The sequence below is a fragment of the Pongo abelii genome, chromosome 1 (genome assembly GCF_028885655.2).
Source record: "Pongo abelii isolate AG06213 chromosome 1, NHGRI_mPonAbe1-v2.0_pri, whole genome shotgun sequence".
Classification (NCBI taxonomy): Eukaryota; Metazoa; Chordata; class Mammalia; order Primates; family Hominidae; genus Pongo; species Pongo abelii.
This window is the reverse complement of record NC_071985.2, coordinates 95,566,462-95,584,860: the sequence shown is the minus strand read 5'-3', so window position 1 is coordinate 95,584,860 and position 18,399 is coordinate 95,566,462. Positions and strand designations below refer to the sequence as shown.

The following is an 18,399-nucleotide window of genomic DNA, read 5'->3' as shown; positions in this document are numbered from 1 at the left end:
ACCTGGCCCTAGGTAGCCGGATTTGATTCCATTTGACACTAGTGGGAGGGGCCCTTTGGGGTACGCAGCTCCGCAGGCTCAGTCAGAAACATCCTTCACCCGCTACCTTTCTCAGTTGGGGGCTCCTAAGTATTTATCCCCGTCCTCCCCAAAACCTACATATACCACACATCCCAAAACATCCAGGCACCCCTCGCCACTTGGGTCTCTCAGCGAAACCATGTCAAGATATCCCTCCTGGGTGAAGACTCAGTTTCTCCACTTAGGGAACCCGCGGGATGGAGGTGGGGAGCAAAAGCGTCGGCGCGCCCCCTCTCCCTTCGCAGACTGGGCCCCTCCCCTCCGACAATGCCAAGGCCGCAGCGGGCACTGGCGACAGCACAGAGGCTGCTTGCCTGGGGCGCCCTTCCCTCCCCGCGGGGCACCGTCACGCGTGGGGAGGGACGCAGGGCGCCCGCAGGCTCAACTCCCCGGCTCCCTCCGAGAGGGGGTGGGGCGTAGGGGCCGGAGCCGAAGGCCTGGTGGCTCCCCCTCCCCCTCCCTTCTAGGTCCCTGACCTGATTACAGCCCCTCACGGGACCCCCTCCCTCAAGACCCTAAGTCCCCAATTCACCCCCACCCAGCCTATCCCTAACCTCTCATACCCTTCCCTCCTGAGGTCCTGACCCTACAGAAGCCCCTCTTGAAGGAGAGGGAGCCCCTGCAGGGGGTGCTCGGTTCCCTGGCCGCTGCGGACACTGCCCCCTCCCCCCCCCTCCAGGTTCCAGGCCAGCCCCTCGGCTCCGCCCCCTCCCTGGACGAACGCAAGGCGAGACCTACGGGAGATGAGTGGGTATTCAGGCCAATGAGCGGACAGGGCGGTGGCGTGCAGGGGGCGGGCAGAGCAGCAGCAAAGGGCTGGATGGGGGCCGGGGGCGGAGTTTGAGTTAAGGTGGACTGAGAGAGATAGGGGCAGGAGAAAGGGGGGGGAAAGAGGGACCGCGGCAGGTGAAGGGAGACAGAGAGAAAGAAGGAGGGAAAGGAGGAGGGTGGGAAAGGCTAGAAGAGCTAAGTAAGAGTTCGGAGAAGGGGGCAAAAAAGGAGGGAGGGACCCATCTGCGCTCTGCAGGGACTGGCTGGACGAAGGGGTTGAAGTTTATGTCCTTATTGGGCGGAGGGAGGGGGCCTGGGGGGGCGGGTGAAAAACCAGGAAGTGACAGAGGGTGTTGCTAAGTGTTGGGGGGGGGAGTTTGGGGGGTGGCAGGGGCGGGGGGAGGGAGGGGAGGGATGGGGGGAAAGCAAGCTGGAGGACAGGTGAGACAGCAGGACAGGTGAGGCGGGCCCTGGGGGGGGGCGGGTGGGAGCCAGGTTAATGTACGGCTCTTGGCGGCCGAGGGGGGGCGGGCGGCAGGAGGAGGCAGAGGGCGGCGGAGGAGGAGCCCCCCAGCAGCGAGCGGCGAGCAACTGACCGCGGCCTTCTGACCAGGACCGGAGCAGGGCCCCAAGCCCCCGGGCCTGGTGGGGGACGCGCTTCTTCCCACACCCTGAGCCTCAGCAGCTCCAGCCAGCGGACCCGACGGCTGAGAGGTGAGTGTACCCCACTTTTCTCTCCTGGCTCAGGGTTCACTAGGCTCGAGACTACTGCAGTGTCCTTCGTCCGTCCTGTAAGTGGGACCCCCACATACACACGCATGCATATCACATTCCCACCACTCCCCTTCCCTGTGCTTTCCCAACACCCCGGGTCTCTGGAATTGGTTTTAACTGGTAGGAAAGACAGAGAAGGAACTGCGGATGCCCCCCAACCGTAGGCGGAGGGTCCCCAGAAAGTTTATCTGCACTTCTGGGATCAGACAGACAGGCGGCTTCGGGATGGAGAGGGGGTGAGGCGACGCTGAGCGTTCCCCCAGTCTCCTTCGTGACTTTAGGGGGAGACCCCAGACCGGACCGAGTTGAGGGAGTGGAAACGCTGACGGACTCTAACTAGGACAACGCGCACCCCCCCACCCCGCGCCCCCTGGCGCGGTGGGTTGGCCCCAGGCCAGTTGCATGGGGGTTGGGGGGGCGCAGGAGGAGCCGCGGCTTGGGGGAAAGTTACCGGCTGGACTATTCGGTTTCTTGCGCTTCCAGAGCCGCGCTCTCTCCAGTGGTGGTGGGGCTCAGCAACAACCTCTGAACCGACATAGAACGACCGCTCTCTTCCCTGTCCCTCAATCCCACTCCCTTCCTTCAGGCTCCAGTCCTGCCGCTACCTTTTCCACGCCAGCTCATGCCCCCTGAACCCGAGAGCGAGGGCGGGTGACTAGGAAGAATTCTCCTACCTACTACCCGTCCCCCCACCGGCGCCGGCGCACCTGCCCCAGCCCAGAGTGGGGGTCGCTACTGTGTTGTAGAACCTACAGAGTGCGCCTGGCAGAAGGCTGCCATTCAAAGGGGTGGGGGGCGCTGCTTTTAATTTCCAGCTTTCTCTCCCTCCTCCCACCCCATCCCAAGTAAGAGAGCGACGTGTCCCGGCCAGAGCGAGGTGGGGGCGGGAGTGGGGGGGCGGCGTGGGCAGCGGGTTGTGCCCGGACACGTGCCTGCCCAGGCGCCCCGGCCCTGCTGGTGTTTAGAGAGAGGGCGGGTCCCCTGCCCCCCGCCCCGCACAACCCCCACGTATCAAAGGGCGGCTGAGACGTGGTGAGACCTCGGGGCGCCCTGGGGGGCGGGGGGGGAGCCTGGGTCCGGAGCAGGGGAGGGGCAGAGGCGCCGGTGCTAGCTGACCCACAGGAAACGAGTGCTGCTGACCTAGTTTGGGACACCGGAAGTGGGTGCTGGGGAGAGGGGGAGACCGGCAGGCTGTCCTGGCTTCCGGGCCAGGTGGAGGGTGTTCTTGAATTGACCCCCGCCCGAATGCCTTGGAGACCCCTAGCTGCAGCCGAGAATGGGAATGAGTCAGCGCAGCTATTCCCCCTTCCCCCAACTTATTCCTGGAGGAGGGAGACCGATTATCAGGGGCGGGGGAACCAGATTGGGCTGTGAGGGGTTAAACCAGGATGGGAACTGTCTGTTCCCTAAGGGAGTATGTGTGAGTGTGGGGATGAGGCCTGGAGGATTATGGGGTTGCCTCCTGCTGCCCCACACACACCAACTGGTTTGGTCACCCCTGCACCCGCCTGGCACTGCTGGGAGAGCTGGCATGGAGTGGACATCAGGTTGGGGAGGAGAGAGTGGGCATAAGGAGTGTTGTGCTGCGCTAGAGAGGGACATATTTGTGACTATGTCTGGGTGATAGTTAGTGTTCCTCCTTAGTGGTAACTGGGGAGAAGGGCAGGGGGCTCCCCCTGGAGCAGCTGATGAAACAAGGAGAAATCTCTGTCAGTGCCTCAGTCCCTGGCCCCCGGGACCCCAGCTCCCCCAGTGTGCCTCTGTTACATGGTTGCTGTGGGCACAACACAACCTGCTGGCACCCCCAGACACTGTCCCCTCCCTTGGGTACCACACACCCCCAGCCTTGGCACAGGGGTCAAAAAGGGGTTAATACCACCAGAATGGGGCTCTGGGGAAGAAAGAAGGCAGTGCCCACTAGGCTCAGGTGTCAAGGAGACAGGCTTGCTGTAATGGGACTCTCATCACTACTCAGCTCTGGCTGATGTAGACCCCAGTGTCTGGAAGACAGGTGCTGTCCCCTTCTTCCCCATGGTGCCCCCTGGCACCCAGGGCCCCCAGCTCCTCCTTGGCCTAGTGCCTGCCCAGGGAGGGCGCGGCGGGCAGCGGGGGCTGGGCTAACAATGCACCATCAGGCCCTTTGTGTGCCTGCACTTGGCACCCTGGGGAAGGGTGGGGGAGGGGGCCCAGCAGGCATGGGGGGCGGAGCGCTCTGGGGTGGGGACAGTGAAGGCTGGGGGAGAGAAGCAAATGAAAGCAGGTGGGGAGGAAAGGGAAGTAGGTCAGATAGGGTGCCAGCCCCCCATTCCAAGCCAAGGCTGAGAGAACCAGCCCCTGATCCTATGGCTGCCTGGATGGCATCAGACTGAGGGACAGCCTAGGACTGCGCATTTGGGGTCAGAAGTCACTGCCCAGGGGACTGCTCAGATGGAGGAGATTTGGCCTGGTACTGCCCCCTTCTTAATGGCTGAGAGACCCAATTCTTCTGGCCCAAGACCAAGGCCCCAAGATGAGTAGTGAATGGGCTCCAGGCAGGGCACTGCCCTCTGACAGAAGCCTCTGGGCCTGCTGCGGGGCTTCCTGCCTCTGCCCGGCTTGGCTCCCTGACCTTCCTGAGAGTTAAGACTGCCCTGACACCAGGCCTTAGGGCCTATGCCTGTTTTGGCCTAGGGCGGGAGAGAACAGTGGGGGAGGAAGGTGGGGACAGGCAGATGGATAGGACCCTGGCATGGGGTGTGCCCGCCCTGGCCTCTTCCCCCTCCTTGTGCTGAGTAAACTCGTGAGTAAACTTGACGTTTTGCCCGGACAGTTTGAAGTTGCCTCGCTGCCCCCTCCCCCCAACTCTTGCCAACACAGAAGCGGCCAGGCGCCCAGGCGGGCCCGGGGGACTGGGAGGAAGGGGATAGAGCTGCTGTCATCCACCATCAAGTGTTTGGTGGGGTGGGGACAAGAAAGACCCCCACACCCAGCCAGGCCTAGATCTTGGCAAGAATCTTGGCTGGGGCCTGCCAGCATCTGTCCCAGAGCCTTGGGGAGCCCAGGAAATGTGGCTTCGAAGCAGGTCCTCTGCCCACTTCTGACCTCCACCTCTACTAGGGAAAGGCACCCAGCTACCACCTGGCCCCCTGAGTTGCCATCTTTAATATTCACTGGCACAGGGACAAAGCTACCTTTAACAAATTCCCCAGGGAGACCAGAGAGGGCTGCCCTCTTCATCCTGTCCCACAGTTTGGGATGGACATCTTAGCCCTCTCTTCCCTGAGGCCTCCAGATGCCATGGTTCTGCTCTGGAGGATAGCATTCTCATTTGCCAGCACTTGCCCTGACCACACCTGGGCCTAACCCCACATATACCTCTACCATATTCACCATCAGGCCTAGCCCTGATCTCCCCAAACCCCTTCCTTTGCCTGCTATCTTCCCCAGAACCAGGTCAGCCTTCAGAGCTTCCCAGTCAGCAAATACCTGTGCCAGATTCAGGGGTCGAAGGTGCCCCAGGCAAAAGAGGGCTGATGGCAGGCAAATGAAACAGTGATCCCCCATAAATATATCAATTTGCTATCTTTTGACATCACTGATTCCTCTTCTTCCTCCCAGGCCAACAGAATGACATGGGGAAATGCCATCCCAGTCCCTGACAGGCCTCAGAGTGGGGCTCCCCCAGGCCCTTACTTTCGACCTCATGTCTCTGGCTTCAGTTTCCTTCCTGTTTCCACCGTCCCCCCAACTCCTCCCCACCCATATGCCCCTTTCAACAGACATCCTCTCCTCCTTCCTTCCTCCTTTCCTCCCCCTTTGCTTGGGAGCAGGGGTCCTCTTTCCTCCACCATGGACATCCTAGCCTTTTACCTCTTCTTAAACCTAGCCCCCTTGGAGATTCATGACCAAGTCATCTGCCCTTCCCACCCATCAGCAAGGCTCTGGGGAAGAGGAGAACCCAGAGCTTCTCAAGGGGGGACTACAACTCCCAAGGTACATACAAAGCAATTGTGGTGCACACTGGGAGTTGTAGTCCTTGAGCTCTCAATTTGGCTGAGTCTGGAAGTGTTTCTGGATGAGGGTGAAAGCCAGAACTGGGATGGGTTGGAATGTGGGTACCCTCTGCATCCCCCCACTTTATTCTTGCTATCGCATTGCCATGGGATGCCGTGTACCTATGACTGACATTCATCTCCCTTGCTGAGACATGCTACCCGTCCTCACCTTAGGGCCCCACCCAAAAGATGCCCACACCCTGCCCTGCTGCCCCTGGCAGGGGTGAAACAGAGGGGCCCCATGAACTCCCTCCCTGCCCCCTGCCCTCTAGGCTGGTTCCCTCCCTTTATGGGGATCAAAGGGCAGAGAGCAGCCCCACCCCACTCCCTCGCAGGCTGCAGGCACTAGGGCTCTCAGGAATTGCAGGGACTTTGGTGCCCAAGCAAATGCTTGGGCAGGGGCAATGCCGGGAGGTTGGCACCTGGTGGTAGGGAGAGACACTGGCCCCCACCCTGGGGTGTGGAGCCTTCATTAACTGCTCACAGGGCTGTCCATTGCCTCCTAGGCTCTCTCTGTGTAGGCCCTGACCAGTGTGCTACCCCTTGAGGAGGTGGCTGGAGAACAGGGTCTTAGGCCTTATCTGTAGGGCCTAGGGGCCTGGGCCCGTCTGGCTGGCACCAAGGCACAGGGTGACCCTCCCCCACCTCAGGCCCACAGTTGGCATGGGGTGCTGGGAGCAGGGGGGTAGGAGGGAGAGGAGGGCAGGACTGCCAGCATCCTGGTGGGTAGGTGCCAACCGGGCCGGGAGCTGGTGAGGGGCAGCAGGCCAGCGGCATTGAGCCAGCAGCTGTTGGGGGAAAGGGGAGGGGATACTTTAGGGGGCATTTCTATGGTACCCCCAAGCCTAGCAGGACTTGGGATGGCCTAGTGTCTGGGGGACACTAGGGCACCCCTCATTCCAGGAATAAGGGACCCCAGGAGTTAAGTGAAACTTGGTGGCCCATCCATGTCTGGGCTCAGAGCTCTCCTGAGTTGCCCCTCGGGCCCAGGCGGGTCCCACCCAACCGGCCAGGGTGGCAGCAGCTTGCGCAAGGGGTGGGGCTAGGCGCTTCCCAGCAGATGCCCCCTCCCGGCTCCTTCCTCTTTCGGTGCCCACAGCTCCCCCAATCTGTCTATCCCCCTCAGGCCAGCTCTGTTCCCCCTGATCACCCTGGCTATTGGGGGCTGGCATGAGTGCTGCCCCCTGGCCTGGTTGGCAGGGGTTGGCACCCGGGCGAGGAACTGTGGTATGTGAGTGGGTTTGGGGTGAGGCTATGGGGAGGGCGGGGTGCCGCCTTGCCCAGCCCCTGAGGGCCCCAGCCCAGTACAGGGTAGGGAGAATTTGACCAGCTCCCAGGGGGACTGAGGAGCCTGCTGGGGTCTAGAGGGCTTCCTTGTGGTCCTCATCCCACATACTCTGAGGGGCTGGGTCCCAGGCACCTGTCACCCCTGGCACTGACTGTCCAGGGTTCCCCTCCTCCCTCTTCTGGCCACTGCCGCCTCTGTCCCCTCCCCTCCCTTCTTCCTTCTCCTGGTCCCACCTCCAGTAGCCTCTCCCATTGCTCCTCCTCATCTCTGTCCTCCTGGACTGTCCCAGCTCCTACCTTTCCTACCCCTCACCTTTTTCCTCTTTTAGGACTGAGTAAGGACAGGAGTGGGTGGGTTCTGCTGGGGCTTCAGGCACCACAGGCAGAGACTCTGGGCCCTCTCCCACGCCGCCAGCCCTCCGGTAACCCCTCCCTCCAAGCTGGGGGGAGGGGGGACAGCACCCAGAGGGTTAAGGCTGTAGGGGGGAGGGGCTGGGCCAGGTCGTGGGCGGCCCCTTTGAAGGAGGGAGCTGGAGCGGGGAACAGCCACCCTACCTCCCCCCAAGCCTGGCCCTCCCCCACCTGTCCCAACCTGCTGCCCCCAGGGGCCAGGAGGAGTTGCCGCCAGGCCCCTCAGCGTTCAGGTGAGTAGGCCCTGCTCTGGCTTGGGAGATCAGGCCCCAGGGGGGCTTGGAGGCCTAGAATTAGCCAAGGGTCAGAGGACTGAAAAACAGGCCAGGAAGAGGGTACCCAGACTTCACAAGAGAGTTTAGGGAACTGAGGGCTTGAGAAGCGGGAATGTGGGGAGGCTTCAGTGTTTAAGGGAACCCGAGCAGATCAGGAGAGGCAGAAGAGGGGCCTATAGGGACTGAGTGATTGCTGGGCCAGGCCAGGAGGCTGGACAGGCTGGCAGAGAGCCGGGCTCCGGAGATCGGGCTGGGGTGTCCTCTGGGGCTGGGGGGCTCAGGTTTCTGCCGGCGGCTTGGCGGGTGTGGGGTTACCAGCCAGCTCGGTTACCCAGCCGGAGACACTAGGCTGGGGGGGAGGGGGTGGGCACAGGGCAGACCCTGGCACCTTGTGCGGTCTCCTCAGGCCCTAAGGGGAGCTGGCACTGTCCAGGCAGACCCTGCTGAGAATCCTGATGGCCAGAGTCTGTCCAAGTGGACAATTGCCTGGTCCAGGGTGGGCACCCTCCGGGGAAAGTCCAGCAGCTCCAGGGCTGGAAACTCTGACGGGCAGAGAGGCACAGGTTGTCCCCCCACCCCCACCCCACATCCGCTCTCGCTGCAAACCCCCCTCCACCACTCATTCTCCCCAACTGGCTCCCAAATTGTGGTCCCCTGCTTCATCCAAAAGTGGGGCGTGGGTGCCCTAAACTCAACCATCTTTTGGCAAGACCAGGCATTGGAAGGCAGGCCTGGTCCCTGATTTAATTCCTCTGCGGCTCTCCACCCCTCACATGCCTGGGGAGAAGGGAATGGATGCTTGGAGCAGGGGGCCAATGGAGAAAGTGGAGAAGTTTGAGCAAGAGACAACCAAGGGGAAGAGAAAGGAGAGGCAGGGACAGTTCCTGGGAGGAGGCCTAGGGACACTGTTGTGGTGGAGAGGGTGCGGAGTTCGGGAGGGCTGAAGGAAGGAAAGCAAAGGGTGGACTTGCGGGGGGAAGACAAGGGTCGGAGGAGGCAATGAGGGGAAGAACCAGGAGGCCAAGAGAGGGGCAAGAGTGAGGGCTGGATGATGGCAGGGAATACCCAAATGTGGCGGCACGAAGGCTGAGAGAGTTGCCCCCATTCCTTCCTCCGCCATCTTTTATCTCCCTCATATTTCCCTTGATGGGGACTAAGGGGCTATGGGCAAGGGCTGGTGTCATGGAAAGAAAATGTAGGGAAGCATTAAGGTCTCCCTCATTTCAGGAGCCCCAGAACCAGGACTGGGGGATTTGGAGCTGGGCAGAGACTTAACCCCCACAGCACCGGGAAGCAGCCAACTCCCCTCGCCTCCTTCCCCCTTCGTGGCTTGCGGTCTCTCTTCCCCGCCTCGGCCCCCAGGAAGTGTGAGTGCTGGGGGTGGTGAGGTTAGGAGGGGGAAGCGTCATATGGGGGATGGGGAAGGCATGCACAAGCTTGGAGGGGCTGGGGTGGGGAGAGAAGGGCTCCATAAATGTCAGAGCATCCCTGGGCAGAGAACCTCTTCTTTGAAGCCCTTCTAGTCCTCATGTGAGAAGAGGCTCAGCCCCTTTACCTTCCCTCCCCAACTGGGCAATCCAGATGGCTGCAGCTCCTGGGCCCCAGAGGCCTTGGGAAACGATGGGGGAAGCTGGAGAACAAGGATTCCTGGGTCCCTTAGGACTTTGGACTGGCTGTCCAATTTCCCCACCCCTCTGGTCCAGACACAGGCCAAAGCCATGGCTTCGTGCAAACTTAGCTCCAAAAAAACAGGAAGAGAACCTGAGGCTGGAGTTGGGGTGGGGGGTGGAGGGAGAAAGGAGACAGAAGTAAGGGGGAGGGGTGGCCAGCCAAGGCACCAGGAGCGTTGGGAAGAGCCTCAGGTCTCTCCATCATCCCTGGCAGGAAGATGTTACAGCCTGGTTCTCATCCTCCCTCACCCCAAGCTGCTGCTCCTGGAGAAGCCTGGCCAGGCCCCTCTCAGGCTCCCTGGCAGAGCCTAGAGGTAGGGGCCTTGGAACCTGGGGAGGGGGGGCTCTGTGTGCCTGTGTCCCAGGCCTATATCTATTTTCTCCGCTGCTAATCCTGGTTCCGCCTGCTGCCCCCCACACTAAGCCTCACTCCCCTAATCCCCAGGGTGGGGGAAAGGGGGGCCAGCTTTACTCAGCTGCCCTGTTCAGGGCCTGCTATCCCTGCCCTTCGGCTGGCTCAAGCCAGCAGTGTTGGCCCTAGTGGCCCCCAGCCCTGCACTGGACCCTGCCTGAGGTCAGCACCTGGCAAGAGTTCCCATCTCCCTTTTCTTTCCAAGACCAGGCCAGTGGCCTCCACCTTTTGGTTTCTTGGTGCTGGACATACCCTGCCAGGTGCCCTTGAGCACTGAAGGGTAGGTGATAGGCACTCCCACCTTTACCCCCTCCCAACTTTCTCACCCTGAAGTCTTCCCCCAACCAAAGATAGGGCAGGCTTGACTCAGGGCCCAGTTTCAAGAGAGCTGCCCACCGGCTTGGCCGGTCTAGCAGGCCTGACAGTGAGGGGAGCCTGGGGGGGTGGCGGGAAAGAGGGGAGTGATGGGGTGGGGCCCCCAGTTCTTCCCCCTACCAGGCAAACAGACCAAACAGACCTTGCCCGGTTCCCTGGCACAGCTGCACCCCCAGCCACCACACACGCCCATGCCCACAAGGTCTTAGCAAGAGGGGGCATGCCAGACTGGGTGGGGATGGGCCGCCTTCATGGGGCGTCAGGGGACTGGGCCCTCTGGGATGCAGAGGTGGGAAAGGTGCCCAAGGTAGGGTGGGCACCCTGGCACCAGAGCCCTACCCTGGCAGAAAGAAGGGGGAGGCCTTTGCCCCACCCATCCCTCCCAGATGATGGGTCTAGGAGGGCCCCTTGGCCTGGTTGGCACCACCATAGCTCCAGGTGGCACCTATATTGGCATGGGTGCTAGAGCCCTGGGTAAGGGTTAGGGGAGTTTCCCAGAAGCTAGAGAAGCTTATGAACACCCTCTCCTTCCCACACATGTCCTCTGCCTCTCCCCCTCTTTCATTGCTACCTCTTGGCCATGGGCATTGGATTTGGGCCTAAGGAGTTAAACACCCACCCTTGCCCAATCCCTGTGTGAGTTGCGTGGTGAACGAGCCTGAGCCTGTGACCTGACAGTGAGGTCAGCCAATCAGCGCCCCCACCACACCAAGTTGCCACGGAGACCGGCCCTGGGGTGGGAGAAAGGAGGCGGGCTTAGCGGCGGGAATGGGTGGGGTGGGCAGGGAAGGAGGGAGAGGGATGGGGTGAGCCACGTGCCTGCCAGTGCCCAGCTCCCAGCCAATGGACAGCGAGGACAGCCCCACCCATCCCCCTTAGGAGGGACAGGATCCACTTGGGCCCAGGAGGGTGCCTACTGCTGCTTAAGTAGCTGCAGCCACTGTTGCTGCTGCTCCTCCTGCTGCTGCTGCTGCCCACCTGGTTTTTGTTTGTTCCCAAGTCTGGGGGCCATTTGCCACTTGTACCATTTGTAAAGTACAGGCAGGAGGATTAAAGGGAGCAGGGAGAGCTCCCAGATGGCTTGGTTCCTAGGGAGAGAAGTGGTTTGCGGACTTAAGGTCGGAACAGGTGAGCTATCTAAGGGTGCCTAGATGTGGCTTACAAGCAAAGAAGGACATGCGGGTGCTGCTCACCCAAGGTTTCTGTGCAGGAGCCCTGGCCTTGCAATGAAGAGGGCAGGCAGGGAGGCAGACACAGAGAATGCAGTTCTTGTGTCCTAAAGAGGAAATTTGTGGCTTGACTCCCCCATTCACCCCCCCCACCCCCCAAAAAAAACCTTTCCCCATCAATGGCCAGGTCTGAACAGCTGCTGGAGTGGCAGAGGGGACACTGACAAAATGGTAGTGGGACTTGCCCTAGGGATCATCTGGGCTAGTCTTTAATATTACATATGAGGAACAGGCCTCCTCAGGAAAGGAAGTGACTTGTCCAAAGTCATGTAGCTAGTAGTAGCCTGGTTCCCTCAGGGTGATTTGAGGGAGGGAGGCAGACCTGTCCCCAAGTAGTTTTCTTAACAGAGGCCATCTGTATAGTGGAATCTGACCCCAGGCTAGGCCAAGGCCAGAACATTTATCGAATCCCCACTGCATATCAGGCATTGTGCCATATTTGGTCTCATTTAACCCTCACCACAACCCTAGGAGTCAGGTGGAATTATCCTATGTTACAGACGAGGAAGGCAGCTCAGAGATTAAATCACTTGTTTAACGTCGTGGAGCTAACTGGTGGCAGAGACAAGATTCAAACTCAAGCCTGGCTGACTCCAGAGCCCAGCTCTTTCCAGGCCCCAGCACTGTCTCCAGTTGCTCCAGACCCACAAAATGTCAGGGCTGAAGGGCTGAGCCATTGGGGCCACTACTTCCACCCCCTCCTTGCACAACCGAGGAAATGGAAGCACAGAGAGAAATGACTTTCCCAAGGTCATTCAGCAAGACAGTAGCAGAGCCAGGATTTAAAGCAGGTCTCACCCACTTCCAGGCCCCAACCCCTGCTGACACCTCTGCCAGCCTTGGTGCTCTGCACCCACCTCCTGGCTGCTCTGCACCCACCTCCTGTGGCTGGGCCTTGGAGGGTAAAGGATAGAGAGCCGGACCAAGGCCCTCTGGAGACGGGGCTCTCCTGGAATAGGGAGGGAGGGGTGGCAGTAGCTGAGGGGGAGGTGGGGGGTGGGACTGGAACTTGGCCTATTGGCAGTGGGGGAGGGGGCGGGGGCGATGCTTATCTGTGCGGGGCAGGAAGCACCCGCGCCAGCCAGTGACACCCCAGCAAAGGGTGGTTGCTCCTTGGCCCCATGGGGGAGGGGAGGATGTGGGGGGAGGGATGCTGGGAGCTGTGTTTCCCGTTTGGCCTGGAGAAGCGGGGGATCTAGAAGGGGAGATGAACTTTTGGTAGCCAGGGGAGGGGCACGAGGAGGAAGAGGATGATGCTTGGAAGCTGCCTTCTCTTGTTTGCGTATGTTTTACAGTGTCCTAACCACTTTGGAGAGCGATAACTTGAGTTAAAGCACCTGTCTGTGCCTGGCCTCCAGCAGATCTTGGTCCAGTGTGAGTCTGAACTCTCTCATTGGCCTCTCCCCAGGTTATGAGGAGGTTCCATTACAAAGACTGTTACCTCGCTTTTCAAATGACTGAGGCCAGCTGCCAGTACCACCCCTGGTCCTTCAGCCAATTCTTTATGAAGCCTGAACTGGGACCCAGACATCCTATCTCCCAGTCCACTGCTCCTTCCAAAGAGATGGGGAATGGGGCAGGTGACATAGATGGACCTCTATGAAAGGGCCAGAAAGGCAGGGCTCCTGCTGCCACAGAGGCAGAGTACAATAGTATAGTGGTTAGGAACAAGGACCGGGCCCACTGCCTGAGTTTGAACACTGTTCTGCACTTAACTTGGAAAATCACTTCACCTGTCTGAACCTCAGTTTCCTTGTCTGTGAAACAGATGATGATCATACTTCAGAGGGTTCTGGAAGATGAAATGAGTGTAAAGTACTCAGAAGGGTGACTGGCATACAGTCATCCCTCAATAAGTATTGGCTAAAGTTGGTCCTCTTTCCCCAGACCCCTATGGGCTGAGCGCTCTTAATCTCCCCTCTACTTGACTTTGCAGGAGAAGATGGGGAGCCCCGAGGATGATCTGATTGGGATTCCATTCCCGGACCACAGCAGTGAGCTCCTGAGCTGCCTCAATGAGCAGCGCCAGCTGGGCCACCTATGTGACCTCACCATCCGGACGCAGGGCCTTGAATACCGCACCCACAGGGCTGTGCTAGCTGCCTGTAGCCACTACTTCAAGAAGCTTTTCACTGAGGGTGGTGGCGGAGCTGTCATGGGGGCCGGGGGCAGCGGGACGGCCGCTGGGGGAGCAGGGGCCGGAGTGTGTGAGCTGGACTTTGTAGGGCCAGAGGCACTAGGCGCCCTCCTTGAATTTGCCTATACAGCCACACTGACCACCAGCAGCGCCAACATGCCAGCTGTGCTCCAGGCTGCCCGCCTGCTGGAGATCCCGTGTGTCATCGCTGCTTGCATGGAGATTCTGCAGGGCAGTGGGCTAGAAGCTCCCAGCCCGGACGAGGATGACTGTGAGCGAGCCCGCCAGTATCTGGAGGCCTTTGCCACAGCCACGGCCTCTGGAGTTCCCAATGGTGAAGACAGTCCTCCACAGGTGCCCCTCCCACCACCTCCGCCACCGCCACCTCGGCCTGTTGCCCGCCGCAGCCGCAAGCCCCGGAAAGCTTTCCTGCAAACCAAGGGGGCCAGAGCAAACCACCTAGTCCCTGAGGTGGCCACAGTGCCTGCCCATCCTTTGACCTATGAGGAGGAGGAGGTGGCGGGCAGAGTGGGCAGCAGTGGGGGCAGTGGGCTGGGGGACAGCTACAGCCCTCCCACAGGAACTGCCTCCCCTCCTGAGGGGCCCCAGAGCTACGAACCCTATGAGGGTGAGGAAGAAGAAGAGGAGCTGGTATATCCCCCAGCCTATGGGCTGGCGCAGGGTGGTGGGCCCCCGCTGTCCCCAGAGGAGCTGGGCTCAGATGAGGATGCCATCGATCCTGACCTGATGGCCTACCTAAGCTCCCTGCACCAGGACAACCTGGCACCAGGCCTGGACAGCCAAGACAAGCTGGTGCGCAAACGCCGCTCCCAGATGCCTCAGGAGTGCCCTGTCTGCCACAAGATCATCCATGGGGCAGGCAAACTGCCTCGCCACATGAGGACCCACACAGGCGAGAAGCCCTTTGCCTGCGAGGTCTGCGGTGTTCGATTCACCCGGTGAGCAGCAAGTGGGGAAGGGCCCGGCAGGGGCCATGGGTAGGGGACAGGGTGGGAGGAGATGGGGAAGAAGTTAGGAGACCCGAGGTGGAGGTAGGTGGTCCTGGAGGGACTGGGGCATGGGTGGGTTACTGGAGTGAGGCGAGCAGAAGAAAACAAGCCAGGAGGGGGTGGGTCTGGAGCATGCCCCAGGAGGGCAGTGCTGGAAGCAGAGGAGTGGATAATGACAAGGCCTAGTTAAGCTAGAGGCAAGCCAGCAGGGTATCTCCTGGGGCAGTAGTGGGGTAACAAATGGTGAGGGACAGGGATGGGACAAGTCCAGGGTGGTATGACCAGGAGGAGCCAGGGATCCCATCCTGAATACCTCCCTGCCCCTCACCCCTGCCTGTGCCAGGAACGACAAGCTGAAGATCCACATGCGGAAGCACACGGGAGAGCGCCCCTACTCATGCCCGCACTGCCCAGCCCGCTTCCTGCACAGCTACGACCTCAAGAACCACATGCACCTGCACACGGGGGACCGGCCCTATGAGTGCCACCTGTGCCATAAGGCTTTCGCCAAGGAGGACCACCTGCAGCGCCACCTCAAAGGCCAGAACTGCCTGGAGGTGCGCACCCGACGGCGCCGCAAGGACGATGCACCACCCCACTACCCGCCACCCTCTACCGCTGCTGCATCCCCCGCTGGCCTCGACCTCTCCAATGGCCACCTGGACACCTTCCGCCTCTCTCTAGCTCGATTCTGGGAGCAGTCAGCCCCCACTGGGCCCCCGGTCTCTACCCCGGGGCCCCCTGATGATGAGGAGGAGGAAGGGGCACCCACCACACCCCAGGCTGAAGGTGCCATGGAGTCCTCTTAAAGAGGGACGAGGGCCAGACTGAAGCAGCACAAGGCCGGGGACACCCATGCCAAGCAGTGGGAGCACGCAGGACAGACACAGCAGGGGTCTGGGGCACGGAGCCTTGCTGGCATCAGCATCAGCCCTTCCTCCCAGAGCCCTCATTCCAATTCCAAGCTAAGAAGGTATTGGGGCAGAGGCTCCCCAAATTGGGGTGATCCCCCAAGGAGTGATACATATATTGTGTATATATTTACAGCTGTATTGTAAAAGTGGGGTCCCTGTCCCCAGCTGCTCCTGGGGAGTAGAAGCAATAATGTATTTCTGATTTGTGGGTCCCACTTCGGCTATGCGGGTTTCTAGGGGGTGGGGGCTTGGGACCAAAGCCTTGCCCCGCCCCTATGCCCCTTGGGGGTTTTGGCTGTGTAAGGGGGTGAAGGACTGCCCCTCCCTTCCGAGACCCCTCCTTCCTGGTTTCTGTTCCTTTTTCCTGGCAGTGAATTATGCAAAGGGGGCCGGCAAAGGAAGGGTAGGTGGGGGAAAGCCAGGTGGAAGCTTGAAAGACTGGGGGGACTGGGCCTGTAAGGAAGGAGCCATCCCAGTCCCCCTCCGCCCTGCTCCCGGCGCTGAGTCATGGGGTCGTGGAGAAGGGGGCGGGGTGGCCTGATTGGCTCGCCCGCCCCTGGGGGCAGTGGAGGGGGGCCCCGCCCAGCTAGGGGAGCCGCTCCGCTCCGTTCCACTCCCCTCCGTTCCACTCCCCTCCCTGTCCCTCCCTCCCCGCGGCCCTGGGCAGGGAATGTCTTGTTCCCGCCGCTCCCTCCCCGGGGCCAGAGGGCAGGGCGGGCCAGGCGGCGTCCTACCCTCTTCTCCTCCTCCCCATCTCCTCCCCGCCCAGGTGCGAGCCGGAGCCGCCGCCACCGCTGCCCCTGACTCACGCCGCCCCCGGGCTGGCGCAGCGAAGGGTGTGGGACAGGGTAAGGGGTTGGAAGAGCCTTGTGGAGAGCGGGCGAGCCGGCGCCATCTGGCGGCCATGCTCTGAGTGGGCGAGCGCCCCCCGCGGCCACTGGAGCGAGCTGTCTTCACGCTCCTCATCCACCCCAGCTGGTGAGCGGCGCCCCCTTGCCAAGGCAGTGGGCACGGAACTTCTCGCTTGGCCGCAGGGAAAGGGGCTGCGGACCTGTGGGAAAGTGATCCCCTTCCCAGATCCTTGCCAGCCGGGCTTCTTGTCAGGCAGGGGAGAATAATCCCCTCACTCTTCTCTTAGGATTGAATCCACCCCCATTCTGTACATAGCCTCTTCTGTTGGTCTTGTTGAAATCTAGTTTCAGATTTTTAACTACCCAATTCTGCTGGGGGTGGGGGATACCCCCCCTTCCTCGCTGGGTGCTGGACCCCTTTTGCAGCCTGGGCTCTGCCTTGCACTATTTCCCCTTCCTGGCCTGACGGCTCCTCCCCCTCCTTAAAAGGGGCAGGTTCAGGGGCCCGGTGCTCTTCCTCCCTTCCATGCACCCCCATGCCCATTTGCACAGCTGCCCAGGTACCCCTAACAGTGGGGAGGGGTCACAGGGAGGGGGTAGCGGGACCAGTCCCTGTATCTATTTAAAAAGTGATGATGTAATATATTGGGGTGGCGGGGAGATCGGGTTGTCCTGGGCCTCATCTTAGCATTTCAGGTGATGAGGGGAGCCCAGGGCTGGGGAGACCTGGGGCCCAGCCCCAGAGAGTGGGGACAATGTGGCCTCCCTTCTCCCTACTTTCGGCTTTCCCAGTCAGTGCCTTAGGGGGAGAGGCACTCCCCCCCTCCTGTTCCCTTCCCCCCATCCCAACTCCCCCACCTCGGGTGTAAGCGACAGGAAGAAATAATAATAATTTAAGATTCACATTTGTGTCCACTTTTGGTTTATTTGGGGGGTGGGTGGGAAGGATCAGGAAGAGAGGGAGGTGAGAGAGGGACTGAGGGTTCTGAAGCTGGAGTGGGGGCTGCTTTGGGGGCGGAGGATGGTTCAGGTGGTCTGTGGGGCTTAGGGCTGGTGAGAATGCTGACAGGCTGATGGGCTTCAGGTAAGGGCTGCTGCCCATGCTTCCTCTGCTGAGGCCCCTTCTCCTCATCCAGGTCACTAGTGAGGAGAGGAAGGGGGTGGCCGGATCACCCACCTTCTGTCTTCACAGGTGCATCCCTGCCCCCTGCCCTGCCCCATCTGTTCAGATCCAGCTCCTGTTCTTTCTGAGCAACTCCTGCTCTCTCAGGCCCACGAGGCGTACCAGCCAATGGCTGTAGGTATTTTCTGATTTTAGGCTGATGCTGAGGGGGGGGCAGTGACTTGCCTGAGGCCACATGGCTAGGAAGGGCAGAACCACTAGTGACCTCAGTGGTCACACCTGCTCAAGGCTCAAGCTGTCCCCTCTGCTGACCCAGCTTATCCTTTCACTGGGCCCTCTAGAACCTCTGAAAAGAAAGCTTTGCTTCCCCTTCAACCTCTTGACTCATCATGACCTCCACCGCCCCATTCACACTGGAATGTGCCCACTGGACAGTTTTCTTTGCAGTCATCCCAAGAGGAGGCAGCTTAACCTTCTCAAACCCAGCTGGCCCGTAGTGTTTTTTCGCAAAGCCCCTGGCTGCCATGACAGCTGTACCACCAGCGCTGTGGCTGTCTCCTCAGGCCTGCCAGACACCTGCCACATCTGTTTAAGATGCCGGCTCTGGACTCCTGCTGTTTGTATGGTCCTGCAACCTCCTCGTTAGAGGACCCATCCAATTCTCTGGCCTCTCAATCCCTAACCTCCTTGGTCCTATTGACTGTCATCTCTGTTCCCGTTCAGACGTCTTCCTCAGCCTTGGCCTTTCACTGGATTCATTCCAGAGTTCTTCCCTGGCCACGGCCCCCTCTCTGAGCCCCTCCTGTTCAGCCAGCTCTCCCTCCTGGCCACTGCCCCTGCTCTAACACGTCATCAAGACAGAGACCCTGGGCTGCTCCCAGGGGCCTCAGCCCCTCCTCTTCCCCAGTCATCTCAGACACTCTTACCAAAGACACCTCAATTCTCACTCCATCTTGTCCTCCTGACCTGCCCAGAAAAAGCCCTCCACCTGTGAATCCTATTCATGGCTACCACATTTGCCAGAGAAAATCACATAACCAAGCGC

At 60.5% G+C, this 18,399-nt stretch overlaps 2 protein-coding genes across 9 annotated transcripts in view; one reads left to right on the top strand and one right to left on the bottom strand.

Annotated features, from left to right (window-relative positions):
* The first annotated feature begins 1,231 nt into the window (after window positions 1-1,231).
* Window positions 1,232-17,134, top strand: ZBTB7B (zinc finger and BTB domain containing 7B). 5 transcript variants are annotated; one of them, XM_024236151.2, is made up of 5 exons: window positions 1,232-1,293; window positions 1,466-1,566; window positions 12,615-12,693; window positions 13,256-14,415; window positions 14,810-17,134. In XM_024236151.2, exons 4-5 carry the CDS (start codon window positions 13,262-13,264, stop codon window positions 15,273-15,275), a joined length of 1,620 nt encoding a protein of 539 aa, XP_024091919.1. In that variant the 5' UTR covers window positions 1,232-1,293; window positions 1,466-1,566; window positions 12,615-12,693; window positions 13,256-13,261; the 3' UTR covers window positions 15,276-17,134. The 5 variants fall into 5 exon arrangements, with proteins under 5 accessions (XP_024091919.1, XP_024091898.2, XP_024091878.2 ...); XM_024236130.3 differs by lacking the exon at window positions 12,615-12,693 and adding an exon at window positions 8,861-9,000 and having other exon boundaries at window positions 1,236-1,310; XM_024236110.2 differs by lacking the exon at window positions 12,615-12,693 and adding an exon at window positions 8,861-9,000 and having other exon boundaries at window positions 1,238-1,293.
* DCST2 (DC-STAMP domain containing 2) overlaps window positions 16,644-18,399 on the bottom strand; it is a 15,163-nt gene continuing 13,407 nt past the window's right edge. For 2 of the 4 annotated variants that reach the window (XM_054552218.2, XM_054552231.2), the window contains one exon: window positions 16,644-17,371. In XM_054552218.2, coding sequence (XP_054408193.1) covers window positions 16,911-17,371 — 461 coding nt within the window. In that variant the 3' untranslated portion in view covers window positions 16,644-16,910. The remainder of the gene's footprint in view (window positions 17,372-18,399) is intronic. The other 2 variants (XM_002810086.5, XR_008523764.1) reach the window with 2 other exon arrangements.

What these genes read in the sequence shown, in the direction of transcription:
- ZBTB7B (XM_024236130.3), top strand. Translation starts at nt 1,267, where the DNA reads ATGGGGGGAAAGCAAGCTGGAGGACAGGTGAGACAGCAGGACAG. An exon ending in GCGGACCCGACGGCTGAGAG is followed by an intron (nt 1,567 to 8,860) that starts GTGAGTGTACCC and finishes CCCTCATTTCAG; the next exon opens with GAGCCCCAGAACCAGGACTG. An exon ending in CGCCTCGGCCCCCAGGAAGT is followed by an intron (nt 9,001 to 13,255) that starts GTGAGTGCTGGG and finishes TTGACTTTGCAG; the next exon opens with GAGAAGATGGGGAGCCCCGA.